The sequence below is a fragment of the Natator depressus genome, chromosome 3 (genome assembly GCF_965152275.1).
Source record: "Natator depressus isolate rNatDep1 chromosome 3, rNatDep2.hap1, whole genome shotgun sequence".
NCBI lineage: Eukaryota > Metazoa > Chordata > Testudines > Cheloniidae > Natator > Natator depressus.
This window is the reverse complement of record NC_134236.1, coordinates 147,156,146-147,171,413: the sequence shown is the minus strand read 5'-3', so window position 1 is coordinate 147,171,413 and position 15,268 is coordinate 147,156,146. Positions and strand designations below refer to the sequence as shown.

At 42.2% G+C, this 15,268-nt stretch overlaps 1 protein-coding gene across 3 annotated transcripts in view; it reads left to right on the top strand.

Annotated features, from left to right (window-relative positions):
• Positions 1 to 15,268, top strand: part of RMDN2 (regulator of microtubule dynamics 2) — an 88,413-nt gene that overhangs the window by 51,034 nt on the left and 22,111 nt on the right. For all 3 annotated transcript variants that reach the window (XR_012638879.1, XM_074949009.1, XM_074949010.1), the window contains exons 9-10: positions 31 to 84; positions 187 to 267. Coding sequence is in view for 2 of the 3 variants with exons in the window: in XM_074949009.1 (XP_074805110.1) it covers positions 31 to 84; positions 187 to 267 (135 nt within the window). In the remaining variant the exon portion in view is untranslated. The remainder of the gene's footprint in view (positions 1 to 30; positions 85 to 186; positions 268 to 15,268) is intronic.

The window sequence follows — 15,268 nt, the reverse complement described above, 5'->3', positions numbered from 1 at the left end:
TTCTGTTGTTTCCTGTATTTTATTATCCAGGCTGAAGAAATGCATCCTGGATATTCCAAATACAATTATGTGTTTTTGGCAAAGGTAACTAAAACAGTTTACTTTAAAAAAATATATATATATAATTCATAGAGTCTGGTATTATAGAGGGCCTGGTTAGTTTTTACACAGTTTTTTTTCTTTCAGTGCTACAAAGATCTTGGCCATAGAAGTAATGCACTGAAATACTGTGATTTTGCATCATCAGTGTTACCAGTTACCAATGAGGTGAGTACCGAAAGTGACAACAAGTTTCTGTTGTGATTGTTGTCCTCTCTTTGGCACTCATCACTGTGTCCAAATGCACTATGGTAATAAAGCTACACCACTTTACCTCTTGAAGGTGAAACCCTCCTCCTTTCTTTTTAAGCCAGTTTATTACAATAGTTGATTGCATCTGTGTGAAATATCTTACAAAATGGTTGTTTGGGAAGCTTCCTAAAGCTTGCTCTAAAGAGTCTGGTTTATGCCAAAGAGTTGACCCATTTGTAATTCATCTAATTGTATTACACTAACTTAAGCTCAAACTGTTCCGTGTGTCCACACTAGCCATTCTTGTTACCCACACAGTCCAGGGCACCCCAACTTTACCCTTCTGTGGGCTCAAGGCGTAACCCAGTTAATTTAGGCACCCTCACCCTTTCCCAATTCCTAGGCACCTATCCTTACCCAGTTCCTAGAGCTCAGGGCCACCCATAGAGCTCAGGGCATAACCTGGTTAATTTAAGTACCCACCCTAAGGCTTAGAGTGGGTTTGCAGAGCCTTATACCGGTGAAAGAGCCTTACAGAGTAATATCCTTAACCTCTATTTATTAACAGTTACCAAAACAGAATACACACGCTAAGCATACAATGCTCATCACTCCCAATAAGGCAGATGAACTTTTCTTAGTGGCCAGTCAGGGATCAGGTCATCCGGGGCTCCTCCATCTTCTGCACGATATAGCTGACAGGCTGTTGAAGTCTGGCAGCTCTGATCTTGGACTATGTCCTGGAGTTAATTTCCAAAGAACTTCCTTTTGGACCCCCGTTTATATAGTTAAACTTGAGTCCTGCTTAGCTGTACCGTAATCAAAGTGCTACAAAACAGTATTTTCCACCAATCCTAGCCCATTACGAAACAGTTCTTTAACCAATCAGACCCCACCACCTTAACTGATATAAATCTTGCAAAATTAGTTATGTAACAGACAGAAACCATACAGCTAAACAATAGAGAAGTGGGGACCATAAAGGCAAACAATAAAGAAATATAGATTTCACAGTCACATCTGTTGATGAGTGATTCCTTGCCAGACAGAATGCTATCAAACAAAGTTTTCTTTCAGCATCTTAAGATCTGTTTCTTTATCTGGTGATGGTCGGCACTTACAACAGGAGCGCCTTCTTAACAGCCCGATGTTACGTTGTTTTGATGCGATTTACATGGAATGTGGGGATGTGACTTTCTGCTTCTTAGCTCATGGCTGCTGCTGTCCTAATGTGGCTGCAGAAAAAGGCCTCAGACCTTACATGCTGCAAAGTTTTGCCCCACGTCTCCACATTTGTGCTGCCCTAAATAATGTTGGTCTCAGTGACTCGGGATTCTGGATTTCTGGTTCTGCTTCTAAAAGCAGTGTACTCTGGAACCTGGGGATTCTGCAAGACCACCAGTGCATTGTGGGTCAGTAGCAGAAGGAGGGTAAGTTTCAACTTGTCTTCAGCCACAGTACTATTAAACTAGTACGGTCTGAACCTGTTACACCTGCTGAAGAAAGTCTGTTCTAACTGACTATTAGATCCTTTGTTGACCATTTGGAGTGCGTTGGTATGTGGACACAACGCGTTCTATAACTACTCTAGAGACTTCAACTGGTTTAATTTCTCCAGTGTAGACCAGGTTGTGGCAATAAAACCCATACATATTCTCTGATCTCCTGTAGAAGCAACTTCCACAGTTACAGACCTTCCACTGAAAATGCCTTAATGTCCTAGAGCGTCACAAGTTCAAACCTGAGCTTTGTCAGCCTAAGACCCCACTGTGAGCGTAGCAGATGTGGTGGGACAGGAGAGAGATATAGAGGTGGTTCCTGAGAGGAAATGGCCGTATCCCATTCAGTTCTTGAAGTTAAGGAAATAAGACCTTTAAGTGGCCCCATAGTTTGATTGATAACTGTGTCAAATGTTCCTGCTCAGAAGACAGACCACTGCCTGCTGCACCAAGAGCAGCTTCTGGGTGGGCCTTAGTATCAGCCAAAGTTAGGGTATATTGTAATATAATAAATATAATAAATCAACCATGACATTTTCTGGTAATATATATTGGTACTAATATTAATCTCCTTAGTGTTTCATTCTTTACTTAATGCTAAGATATGCCTTGAGTTTCTTTTTTTTTTTATATACTAAAGTTAAGAGGATCTGTCATCAGTTAGCAGAACACAGTAGTACACAGTAGATCTGTCATCAATTAGCATTACACAGTAGATTGTAGAAAAATCAAGACCACAGGCTTTGGGGAACAGTTTGTAACTGAACTGGTTTAAGCAGAGACAGTTTAGCATGTCCATATTAGTCATAGAATCATAAGACTGGAAGGGACCTTGAGAGGTCATCTAGTCCAGTCCCCTGCACTCATGGCAGGACTAAGTATGCTGAATGGTTTTTCCCCCATATTCACCCTCGTGCTATCCACATGATGTTGCAATGAGCTCTGGGTGAAAAAGTAGAGGAAATCATTTCAGATATTACACAGTAAAAATGCATCAAAATAGAACAGACAGATCCCAGAAGGTTATGGTGGACACACGATCCCTCAAATACAGCAAGCCAAAAGGATCAGTTCTCTTCAAGATATATGTGAAAACTGGTTGAAGAAAGCTTGAGGCAAACAGCACTATGTTAAAATGCACTAGAGAACATTTGGACACCAGCAACGTCTACATGGACCAACTAATGCTCAGCATGTTATTGTGCTTTAGAAATCACACCCTGTAGAGCGCAGCACCCCACTGTGTAGACAGGCCTAAGAGTGGGGACCAATTGAGCACCTCTTAGCAACAAAATACTTGTTCAACTAAAACACTTAAATGATTCACCCTTTTCTGTTTTGCATGATTTTAAAGATATCACAACATTCTGGCCCTGGATTGTTATTTGCGTGACTTGGCTTTGTTTACATGTGAAATGTTTTGGATTAGATTTAGAAGAAAGTCCAGGAAAAAGAGACATTGGGGTCACAGTGAGTAATGCAGTAAAACCAATGTGTGTGATCAAACAACAAGCAAAGTCTGTGAAACAAGTAAATATAATGTAGAGATTTGAAAGAGGAATTGTGCCAAATGTCAGCCCTAATTACATCTGAATTAGAATATTGTGGATTGTTCTGTTTATTGAATAAGGGAAGGACTATTATTGAAATTGGAAAAAATGTGATGGAAAAGCTCCTGAAATGATTCAGGGTTTGGAGATTAAGGCGGGAAGAATATCTAGTCAGATTACTTTGGGGAGGAAAGACATACTGAGAATGCATAGGCTCATGGAAAGAAAATAGTAAATGGATACCAGTAAAGTTTCTAAAGTGGAAACAGATCTGAAAATAAGGAGGTCATAGTTTGAAGATGGAGAGGAGGAGAAGCAATTCAGGCAGAATGTATTCAATGTGAAGGTTACTTCAGTATAATTGTGCAGTCTCAAGGTTCATCATATGACACATGGCTTAAGATGCTGTCACAGTCATGCTAGAAATCTGTCATTTCCGTCTGTAACCATCTTCTCAAGTGGTTTAAAATGTCAATTCAGCAGGGGAATTCTTTGATTATACTTTTTTTAAATATTGGTGGTTCTTGAGAAATATGTACATTTATATAAAAAGCAGAAGCATAATATAATAATACTGTGGACAACACTATCATTCTACCTGTCACTCAGGCCCGTAACCTGGGTATCATCTTTGCTTTGAACCTCTTTCTAAGTCCTCATTTCCAGGCTGTGTCTAAGTCTTGAAGATTCTTTCTGTGTAACATCTCTAAAATATGACCTTTCGATTGATTGATCCATCCAGCTAAAACCTTTGTCCAGGCTCTCATCTCGTGTCCTGATTACTGTGACATCCTTTTCTCTGGCCGTCACAAATACAGTCTTATCCATTCAGGATGTTACTGCAAAGATCATTTTCCTAGCCCATCACTTTGACCATGGCACCCCTTTCCTTGCATCCCTTCAGTGGCTCTCTCTTCTCTGTCATATCAAACATAAGTTACTTGTCATTACTTCCAAGGCCATTCACGACCTATCTGCACCCGATCTATTATCTCTCATTCACTAATGAAAAGTCGACTACCTCCTCTGAGCCACCCATGATGCCAATCTCCATCGCCCACTTGTTAAATTTTCAAGCAAGCACCGTTGTGCTTTCTCCCATCCTGCCTCTCATGCTCGTGAGAAGCTCCCCATGAATATTCACTAAACTAACTCATTATCCTCTTTCAAACCTCTCCTTAAAACTTTACTTTGCTCTAGGGCAGTGGTTCCCAAACTTGTTCCGCTGCTTGTGCAGGGAAAGCCCATGGCGGGCCGGGCCGGTTTGTTTACCTGCCGCATCTGCAGGTTCAGCCAGTCGTGGCTCCCAGTGGCCGTGGTTTGCTGCTGCAGGCCAATGGGAGCTGCTGGAAGCGGCGGCCAGTACGTCCCTCGGCCCACGCCGCTTCCAGCAGCTCCCATTGGCCTGGAGCAGCGAACCGCAGCCACTGGGAGCCGCGATTGGCCGAACCTGTGGACGCAGCAGGTAAACAAACTGTCCCGGCCCACCAGGGTGTTTCCCTGCACAAGCAGTGGAGCAAGTTTGGGAACCAGTGCTCTAGGGCCTACAAAAAGCTTGACTGCGGTTAGACAGCTGGTGTGCTGTTATGCTGATAAATATTATTGTCTCATTGTTTCCTTGTGCTTCCCCCCCCCGCCTGTTGATATCCACCTGTTTGTCTCTTGTCTTGTAATTAGATTGTGAGCTCTTTGGGGAAGGGACTGTCTCTTTGTTCTGTGTTTGTACAGCGCCTAGCACAACGGAGGCCTTGCTCCATGACTGAGATTCCTAGGTTCTATAATAATACAAATAATAAATAATAGACTAAGGGCTAGATCCACAAAGGGGACTTAGTCTCAGCATTGCAATGTCTAACATTTAAGTCTCTCGCCACCTAATGACATTCATTCTCAAGTTAGGCAGCTAGGCTCCCTGTACAAAGCATGGGGAGAGTTAGAAGCCTAAGAATGGGAGTCACAAAGGCCACTGTGTGGACAAGGAGCTGCTTAAACTAGCCTGTAGGAAATACTGAGGAGAGAGATGTGTCCTAAGCCCCAGCCCTCAAAGGGACTTAGGCGCTTAATACTGGGCCAGAAGGAGGTGCCTCATGTACTCGGGATTCACAGCCATGAACCCTCTCCTGGAGTTAGGTGCCTAAGCCAAGTCATCCTCTTTCTCACAAAAAATGGAGGAGGTGGTAATAGTGGCCTTCTATTCAATATCCCAGTGGCTAGAGCGCTCACCCAGGATACGGGAGACCCCGATTCAAATCCCCACTCTGTCTAATTTGTATCAGGGATTTGAACCCAGGTCTCCACCCTCTCAGATGAGTTCCTAACTACTGGTTTCTGAGGTGGGAATCTATCCTGTTGAAACTGTTCCACTTTGTATGAAATAGTTAGATATTCACTGGACCAGGGACTGGAACCATCAGGTGAGTGCCCTAACCATTGGGCGAGAGAGCTGTTCTCTCTCTGTTTAAGTATTTCCTACAAATTGGAACAGCTTCAAAAGCAAGAAAGAGTGACCCACCCCAGAACACCCTAAAGCCCAGTGGTTAGGCGCACACCTGGGAAGGGAAAGAGATCTTGCTCCACATCAGGCAGAGTAGGAGCTTGAACCCTGGTCTCCTAGATCTTGGGTGAATTCTCTAACTTCTGACTATGAGGGTGCCGCTGTTGCCATCACCACCTCTTTTTCCTGGGCTGCGTTTTTGGTGGATGGGTGGGGGCAATCTGATAGGCGGCTTCTGAAGATGCCTACCGGATTGGGCCTTGCAGGTGAGATAGGTAGAGGAACACCTACTTTGTGGATCCTGGTGGAGTATAGTCACCAAGCTGTTTGGCGTCATCAGGAGACGTTACCAGAGGAAACTTAGGTGCCTACTGGGTTAAGCAGCAATTTAGTGGGTGTTTTGAGGATCTAAATTTTGGGCTTAGGTACCTAAAGTGGGAGTTAGGTGCCTAGATCCCTTTGTGGATCCAGCCCTAAATGACAAATTTCTGGAGCGGTGCAGCAATGGGTTTTAAGTAACAAGCACTTAAAGCAGTTTATGGTGCAATTTATGCTGCTGCATAAACACTAGAAATAATAGTCAGTGATGGCCTGATTTCTCAGAGCTGCTGAGCACTCACAGCTTGCACTGAGTTCTGTGGGGGCTACAGGTACTAAGCATCTCTGAAAATCAGGCCATTATCATATTCACGTTTGTCCCTAATGAATTTTGATACTAGAAAACATAGGCCCAGATCTTCAGCTGGTTTAAATGAACATAGACCCAGGACAATAGTCACATCCAAATATCCTCTTTTTCTCTGCTCTCCCTGCTACCGAATATGCACTTATTCCCAGGGGGCCACTTCCAGCTGGGAGCATCTCTAAGTAGACAGGTTTCAGAGTAGCACCCATGTTAGTCTGTATTCGCAAAAAGAAAAGGCGTACTTGGGGCACCTTAGAGACCTAACAAATTTATCTGAGCGTAAGCTTTCGTGAGCTACCATCGGATGCATCCGATGAAGTGAGCTGTAGCTCACGAAAGCTTATGCTCAGATAAATTTGTTAGTCTCTAAGGTGCCCCAAGTACACCTTTTCTTTTTTCTAAGTAGACAATATCCCTCATGAAGGAAAAAAAAATCAGTGGGCCAGTTTCAAACTGGGAGTAATTCTTCAAAGGGGGCACAAAAGAAGTCTTCAAGTAAAATGACAAGCTACTTCTCAAAGAGAATTTATTATCCTTCAGGGTCATTGTTCCTATAAGTCCCTGTATCTTGAGGTTTTGGTAATGGGCAACTTGGCATCTCTGAACAGGGGGCCACAGTCATGTACACAGTTTTTTTTAAAAGCAAGCGAATACACGAGTAGTGTCACAAACTAGATTTGGGGGTTAAATTGGTGGTACAGCCCTATATTAGATTTCTTTGCCTTTATCCCCTGTACTAAACAGAAGGCTTTGATGAATCATATGGTCTTCCACTGGCCATAAATCTCATATTGTAAAGTTAGAAGTGCATGAGACGTTACGTTGTCCTGCTTGTCTCTGGTAGCTCTCCAGGTGGATAACCTCAGGGTCCTGGGAAACATTTGCCCTCTCAATAAAACAGGTCCTAATGTGCAAGACTGTTTGTGAATTATAGTTGAATGCATAATGGCTGCTCTGTTTAGCCAGTGGTCATTACGCTACCATTACTTTGAAATGTGGTTTGAGGAACTGAGTGTGTGAAAGGCATTATATACATTCTGTCCAAAGCAGATGTGGTGAACTACCTAAATGAAAACAATACTTTTTGAAATCTTGGGAGAAAAATGCGATAATTTAATTTGAAAATATGAACAGTCATTTGAAATTTAAAAAGGAGGTGTGAGTGTGTGTATGCATATAGTATTAAAAATACAGTTCTCAAGCAGGCAAAGGAGGCCTAGTGTTGCAGAACTGAAAATACTGATTCCTTGTTTTTAACAAAGAATCTTGTATATTGTCAGTGGTGAAACTTGTAGCGGCAAGAACCTAAAAATATAGTTTTAATATGTCCAAGTATAAAAAGCAAAACAAGAAAAATAACTTGCTTTTATATCCTCCATGTGGGCCACAGTGAAGGTACCATGCTTGTCTATTGGGAACAATGAATTCATCGCTAAGCAGTATAATAAAAGATTTAGTAGCATGTTACCCGAAAAAATTGGAAGGTTCCAATCATCCATGGCCTCATATAAAAATAAACATGAGGAACTGTGGTTATAAACGCCTGCCTCCCCTATCCCCCAGAAAAGAGTTGTCGTTTCAGAAGAGCTGAAAACAGCAAAGCAGGAAGAGCTATCCATTTACACTGGGAGATGTATCCAATCCAGACAAAATTATATTAAACTGGAGTTAAGATGGAGACTATATATAAGTATATTAATGGTTGTACAATGTATCGGCATACATTGCTTGGAAGCTTGTCTCTCTCACCAAGAGAAGCTGGTCCAATAAAAGATATTACCTCATTCATAATCTCTCTTAATTCTTGGGACCAACATGGCTACAATAACCCTGCAGACATAAAAGAAACACACATTTGAATGTTTATAGAAATGCACATGAAGACATTGTCAGGAGACCGGGTCAGAGGCGGTCATGCCTAGCGGTCAGAGTCCAAATGCCAGAGCCCTGGCTCAAGACAAGGCCAGAACCAGGGTTGAAGGTCAGAACTGGAGTCAGAAGCCAAATGACAGAGCCAATGCTAAAGACGGAGTCAGAATTAGGAATCAGAGCTGAGGATCAAAACTGGATTACCAGGTGTCAGGGAAGAACATAAGAATGGCCATATTGGGTCAGACCAAAGGTCCATCCAGCTCAGTATCCTGTCTACTGACAGTGGCCAATGCCAGGTTTCCCAGAGGGAGTGAACCTAACAGTAATGATCAAGTGATCTCTCTCCTGCCATCCATCTCCACCCTCTGACAGACAGAGGCTAGGGACACCATTCCTTACCCATCCTGGCTAATAGCCATTAATGGACTTAACCTCCATGAATGTATCCAGTTCTCTTTTAAACCCTGTTATAGTTCTAGCCTTCACAACCTCCTCAGGCAAGAAATTCCACAGGTTGACTGTGCGCTGTGTGAAGAAGAACTTCCTTGTATTTGTTTTAAACCTGCTGCCCATTAATTTCATGTGGTGGCCCCTAGTTCTTATATTATGGGAACAAGTAAATAACTTTTCCTTATTCACTTTCTCCACACCACTCATGATTTTATATACCTCTATCATATCCCCCCTTAGTCTCCTCTTTTCCAAGCTGAAAAGTCCTAGCCTCTTTAATCTCTCCTCATATGGGACCCGTTCCAAACCCCTAATCATCTTAGTTGCCCTTCTCTGAACCTTTTCTAATGCCAATATATATTTTATGACATGAGACGCAGACATCTGTACGCAGTATTCAAGAGGTGGGCATACCATGGATTTATATAAGGGCAATAAGATATTCTCCGTCTTATTCTATATCCCTTTTTTAATGATTCCTAACATCCCGTTTGCTTTTTTTGACTGTTGCTGCACACTGCGTGAACGTCTTCAGAGAACTATCCATGGTGACTCCAAGATCTCTTTCCTGATTAGTTGTAGCTAAATTAGCCCCCATCATATTGTATGTATAGTTAGGGTTATTTTTTTCAATGTGCATTACTTTACATTTATCCACATTAAATTTCATTTGCCATTTTGTTGCCCAATCACTTAGTTTTATGAGATCTTTTTGAGTTCTTCACAGTCTGCTTTGGTCTTAACTATCTTGAGCAGTGTAGTATCATCTGCAAACTTTGCCACCTCACTGTTTACCCCTTTCTCCAGATCATTTATGAATAAGTTGAATAGGATTGGTCCTAGGACTGACCCTTGGGGAACAGCACTAGTTACCCCTCTCCATTCTGAAAATTTACCATTTATTCCTACCCTTTGTTCCCTGTCTTTTAACCAGTTCTCAATCCATGAAAGGATCTTCCCTCTTATCCCATGACAACTTAATTTACATAAGAGCCTTTGGTGAGGGACCTTGTCAAAGGCTTTCTGGAAATCTAAGTACACTATGTCTACTGGATCCCCGTTGTCCACATGTTTGTTGACCCCTTCAAAGAACTCTAATAGATTAGTAAGACATGATTTCCCTTTACAGAAACCATGTTGATTTTTGCCCAACAATTTATGTTCTTCTATGTGTCTGACAATTTTATTCTTTACTATTGTTTCAACTAATTTGCCCGGTACTGACGTTAGACTTACCGGCCTGTAATTGCCGGGATCACCTCTAGAGCCCTTAAATATTGGCGTTACATTAGCTATCTTCCAGTCATTGGGTACAGAAGTGGATTTAAAGGACAGGTTACAAAGCATAGTTAATAGTTCTGCAATTTCAGGTTTGAGTTCTTTCAGAACTCTTGCGTGCATGCCATCTGGTCCCAGTGACTTGTTACTGTTAAGTTTCTCAATTAATTCCAAAACCACCTCTAGTGACACTTCAATCTGTGACAATTCCTCAGATTTGTCATCTACGAAAGACAGCTCAGGTTTGAGACTCTCCCTAACATCCTCAGCTGTGAAGGAATTCATTTAGCAAAGAATTCATTTAGTTTCGCTGGAATGACTTTATCATCTTTAAGTGCTCCTTTTGTATCTCAATCATCCAGGGGCCCCGCTGGTTGTTTAGTAGTCTTCCTGCTTCTGATGTACTTAAAAAACATTTTATTATCTTTTGAGTTTTTGGCTAGCTGTTCTTCAAACTCCTTTTTGGCTTTTCTTATTACATTTAATTTGGCCGTGTTTATGCTCCTTTCTATTTACCTCACTAGGATTTGACTTCCACTTTTTAAGAGATGCCTTTTTATCTCTTACTGCTTCTTTTAACACTTTAACACATAAATAGTGTGGCACTGATCCTGAACATGCTATGTTCAAATACAGCTGTCTGACCAGCTACCAAAACATCAAATATGACTACAGCTATGACATCCAAGAGTGCTATATGACCCATTTTGCCATCAGATGGATTAAATGATGTGTTGCTACAGTAAAAATGTTATTAAAGTAAGTTATAGTTAAGAGAATACTTTACCATTTCATTTTACAGTTTGTTACAAAATTAGATTTTGCTTTAAGATAACGTTCTCTGAATATTAGGATATATGTCACAATAGTGAAAGACTAAGAGCTAAATATATACAGCTTGACTGCGTGATCATTAATACCCTGATCCTCCATATAGGCAGCCCATTGGGCTGACATAGAGCCCCACTGATGTCGATGAGGTCTGCCTATGAACAGCCCCATTAAAGGATCAGGGTGTAAGGTGGCTCATGATAACCATTCAAGAGTATTTGAAAGTACAAATAATTTCTCCCTTCTCAGTGTTAAGTCTAAGGTAGTATAACAAGTAGTAATGGAGTAAAACTAAGACAAGAGCATTAAGACTATTGGCAGGAACAGGTGTGGTTCTGAGGTAAGAGCAGGGCTGGGACAGGATGGGAACAAGACTAGATGCAGGGCACAATCTGGGCTGGAGCTGTAGAGGAGCAGGGTTTGGTGAGAGGTAAGCACAGGAAAGCAGGGAGGGCGTGGGTGTATTTAAGAACTGGCCTGTTAGCTTCCTGAGCTAATCAGGCAGGGCAGCCTAGGTGACTCATTAGGGTGTCAGGAATACTGCAGCTGCAGGGCCTTACTCCTGACAGGCATCCACTGCCTGATGACCGTAGTAGGTTAGCAGGAGCCAGGGACTTACTAAGGATTACAGCAGCTCTTGCAAATATTAAAAAGTCCATGAGGAGGAGGCAGATGGGACTGGAAACAAGGATTAAAATCTGGAACTTGTGGGATCAAGAGTAGAGGGCAGATGAGTCAAGGTACTTAGCTGGGAAATGTGAAAATCTGAAGAATCCCTTGATATTGGACAAGAATGCAGCAACAGGGGAAGAACTCAGCCTGTGAGGGTTTTTTTGTATATATAAATCACCATGACAGACCTCCCTAGTGATAGATTCACATTTTCAACAGTTTGCATAGGAAAGGGCTAAAGACACTCACATGTATATTTTTACACTATATATATGCGCATGTATATATAGAGAGAAAGTATGTGTACACACACAGAGAAAATAAATGTGTGTATATGAGAGAGAGAAAGAGAATTGCAGTCTGCATCAGTCATTTGACCCCTTTGAAAGTTTTGCTGTACCTGCGCAGGGATGGCAGGTTTGTAGAAATTTTGGTGGTGCCCACAACCCACCCACCCCAAACTCCGCCCCCCACCTGCCTAAGGCTCTGGAAGGGAGTTTGGGTGGGGGAGGAGGTCTGGGGTGCAGGCTCTGGGATGGAGTTTGGGTGCTGGGTGTAGGCTCCGGGCTGGGGCAGGGGGTGGGGGTGCAGGAGGGGATGAGGGGTGCAGGCTCTGGGAGGCAGTTTGGGGGTGCAGGGGTAAGGGTTGTGGGGCTGAGGATGAGAGGTTTGTGGTGTGGGAGGGGGCTCAGGACTGGGGCAGAGGATTAGGGTGCGGGGGGATGAGGGCTGGGGATGAGGGGCTTGGGGTGCGGGAGGGCAGGATAAGAATAGGGGGCACTAGGACCCTGGGGCAGCAGTTGATGCGGGGAGCCGGCAGAGCAGAGTCAGAGTGAGCTGCAGGCTCTGGGGTGGGGGAGGTGAGCAGGGGCAGCAAGTGGGGGCTGGGGGCATTCGGGGGAGGGGCGGCAGGCGGGGCCAGGGGAGAGACCTGGCCCCAAACATTGGTGGAGCCGGGCCCTGAATATTGCTGGAGCCCAGGCACCACGAGTGTATATAACTCGTCGCCCCACAGGTCATTTTGATGTTTGAAACACTCCTGTATCATCTTAAATGTGCTTTTCCCAATCTCACAAACTGTTCACCCTTACTAGGTCTTGCCAAGATACTTCAAATAAACCTAATTTGAAATTTCTGTGACAAGTTGGTTTGTAGATATGGCATGGGAGTACAAAAGTACCAAATTCTAAGGGGAAATTACCTTTATTGAGTATTTGGGAGTGGGGAGGAATCAGGATTTTTCGTCAAAAATAAGTCTCAAACTCAACCATAGAGAGGCTGCCTCTTTTCCATAATCCTGCCGTGGGAAGAGAGCTAGAAATCTTGGTAAACCACCATGGTTGTATGATTGGAGCAGAGAAGGAGGTTATATTCTATTTGTGGAGAAATTGATACCAAAGGCATTAGATATTGATTTGGTTGGGGATTCCCTTTGCACTGAATGTGACTGTTTGAATTTCAGTAAAGGGCCCAGCCAGAATAGGCAATCCTTGGGGCACCATAATTTACTCTTACAGACTAACAACTGAAACATGCTGCTTAAAAACAGACTATATGTTAAGGTTCTAAATTTATAAAACAACAGAAGATTAACACCTTCTATATTCTCCTTTTTTTTTTTTTTTTTTTTTTTTTTTTTACTTCTCTCTCATACATTATAATCTACATGGTTTTTAAGTTATTGCCAAAAGGCTTGACTTTTTCTATTGCTTACATTCTTCACAGTCCAAAAAAGTATATGGGGAGATGACCTGGATATTTGCATTTTTTTGATTGGGGGCACACTTGTGTGGTAATTTTTATACATATTAATAAACTATCCTACCTCTATGTATTGAGTTTAACATGTTATGATGAAACTGATGATTAGTTTATTACTAAGCAGTCATGGCAGCATCCTCTCAAATGTAATAGGGTGACCAGACATTCCGACATTATCGGGACCGTTCCTATATTAGGGGCTTTGTCTTATATATGCAATATACCTAATGCCCTGGGGAGAAAAAAAAATGGTCATCCCGATTTTTCATACTTGCTATCCGGTCACCCTAAATGTTTGAACATAGTTGTCAGTGCAATAAAAATGTGATTGATTGCAGCAATCTTCAAAGTGTGGGCCATGTTGGTGCACCAAGGACTAGTTATGGACGTGTAGGAGAAATATAAATTGAGATGGTGGCACATGCCAGGATTGAAGGGAGGTGCAATTAGTTTCATTTTCCTGAAGGGAGGCTCGGCTTTCAAAAATTTGGGATATGCTGCTGCTAACTGTGCTAAAATGAAACCAAATTAAGTGGTGAAATTTGGTTTTCAAGGTTGGACAAAGAGCCAGTCAGGATATAAAACTTTACATAACTGATGATCAATATAAATTGAACCTCAAGTCGTTTGTCGAAGACATACCTCTGCAACACAAATCCTAGAAATAGCTGAAATATGAGTTTTCAGTCATTTTGATAATTTTTTAAATAAAGTGTCATTAGAACATGCAGCATTACGAACGGTCAACTGCATGTTTTTCATTTTGGTGGCATTGATAATTAGAAGCCTTGAAAAATCATGGCTCATGTCCAGAGGAAGACATTAGAAATATGTGAGACTGTAAAACGCCCTGTCTTGTGACATACAGTAACAACACAGAAAATTGCAAGTGGGTGACTGTAGTGATTTATTGAAATATCTAAGGAGGAAAGCAATATTATGAAATTATATTTAAACTGATGACTACTGCAGTCATGCTTATTATGTACGAAGTGCCAACGGTAGATATTAAATTGGGAACAGGCAGCAGGTTAGTTTATATAACTAAATATATTGTCCACAAGAGATTTTACTCTAATTGGCCACCATTGTGTGTGATTGGGTCTCTCTCGTAGTGTACTTGAGGGTGTCTCATTGACCTGTACAGGAATTATATAGCTATAACCAGAAGTTATGAAAGTGGTTCTCAAAACATGGTAACATCAATGCTGTCCATTTAATGAATATTAGAGTATAGTTTTGGACCCTGATGGCCAAACTCTGAACTGATGAAACAAGCCTTGTAGCCCCATTGACTTCAGTGAAGTCATACCTGATGGATAGCAGTCTAGAATTTGGCTCCAATAGCACAAAGTTATGTTCTGGTTTGCTGGTGCACCAATTTTGCAATGTTGCCATGGTGTGTCAACTCCCAGTGATGCACAGTTGGGGCTTTATCACCAAACACACGTTAAGTATCCATTGTGCTGAGTGTTTCATGCATAAGGAAATAGCTGAGAGATGGGAGGTAAAAATAAAGATTTTTATCTTTCTCCCATATTTTTATTTGCAGTTAAAGAAAAACATTCAGAAATTAGCTGCAAAACACCCGCAGATTAAGGCTAGCAAACCTCTCTCCCCAACAACCTCTTCTCCCTTTCCTGTTCTCAACAACCTCCCTTTCCTCTTTGTCCCCTTTCTCAGCTGCCTCTCTTTACTTTTTCTATCTCTAATCCCTCAGATCTTTCTCTCCGTTGCTAAATTCCCTGAAGCTGATGGACAAAAGAGACATCTCAACAGGAAGAGAAGGGAGCGAGGGGGTGGAAGGGGGGAGAAAGCGGTGGATGAGCCCATGACCTTAAATGTCCTTTAGGGAGCAGTTTATGGCCCACAGAACATATGGAAC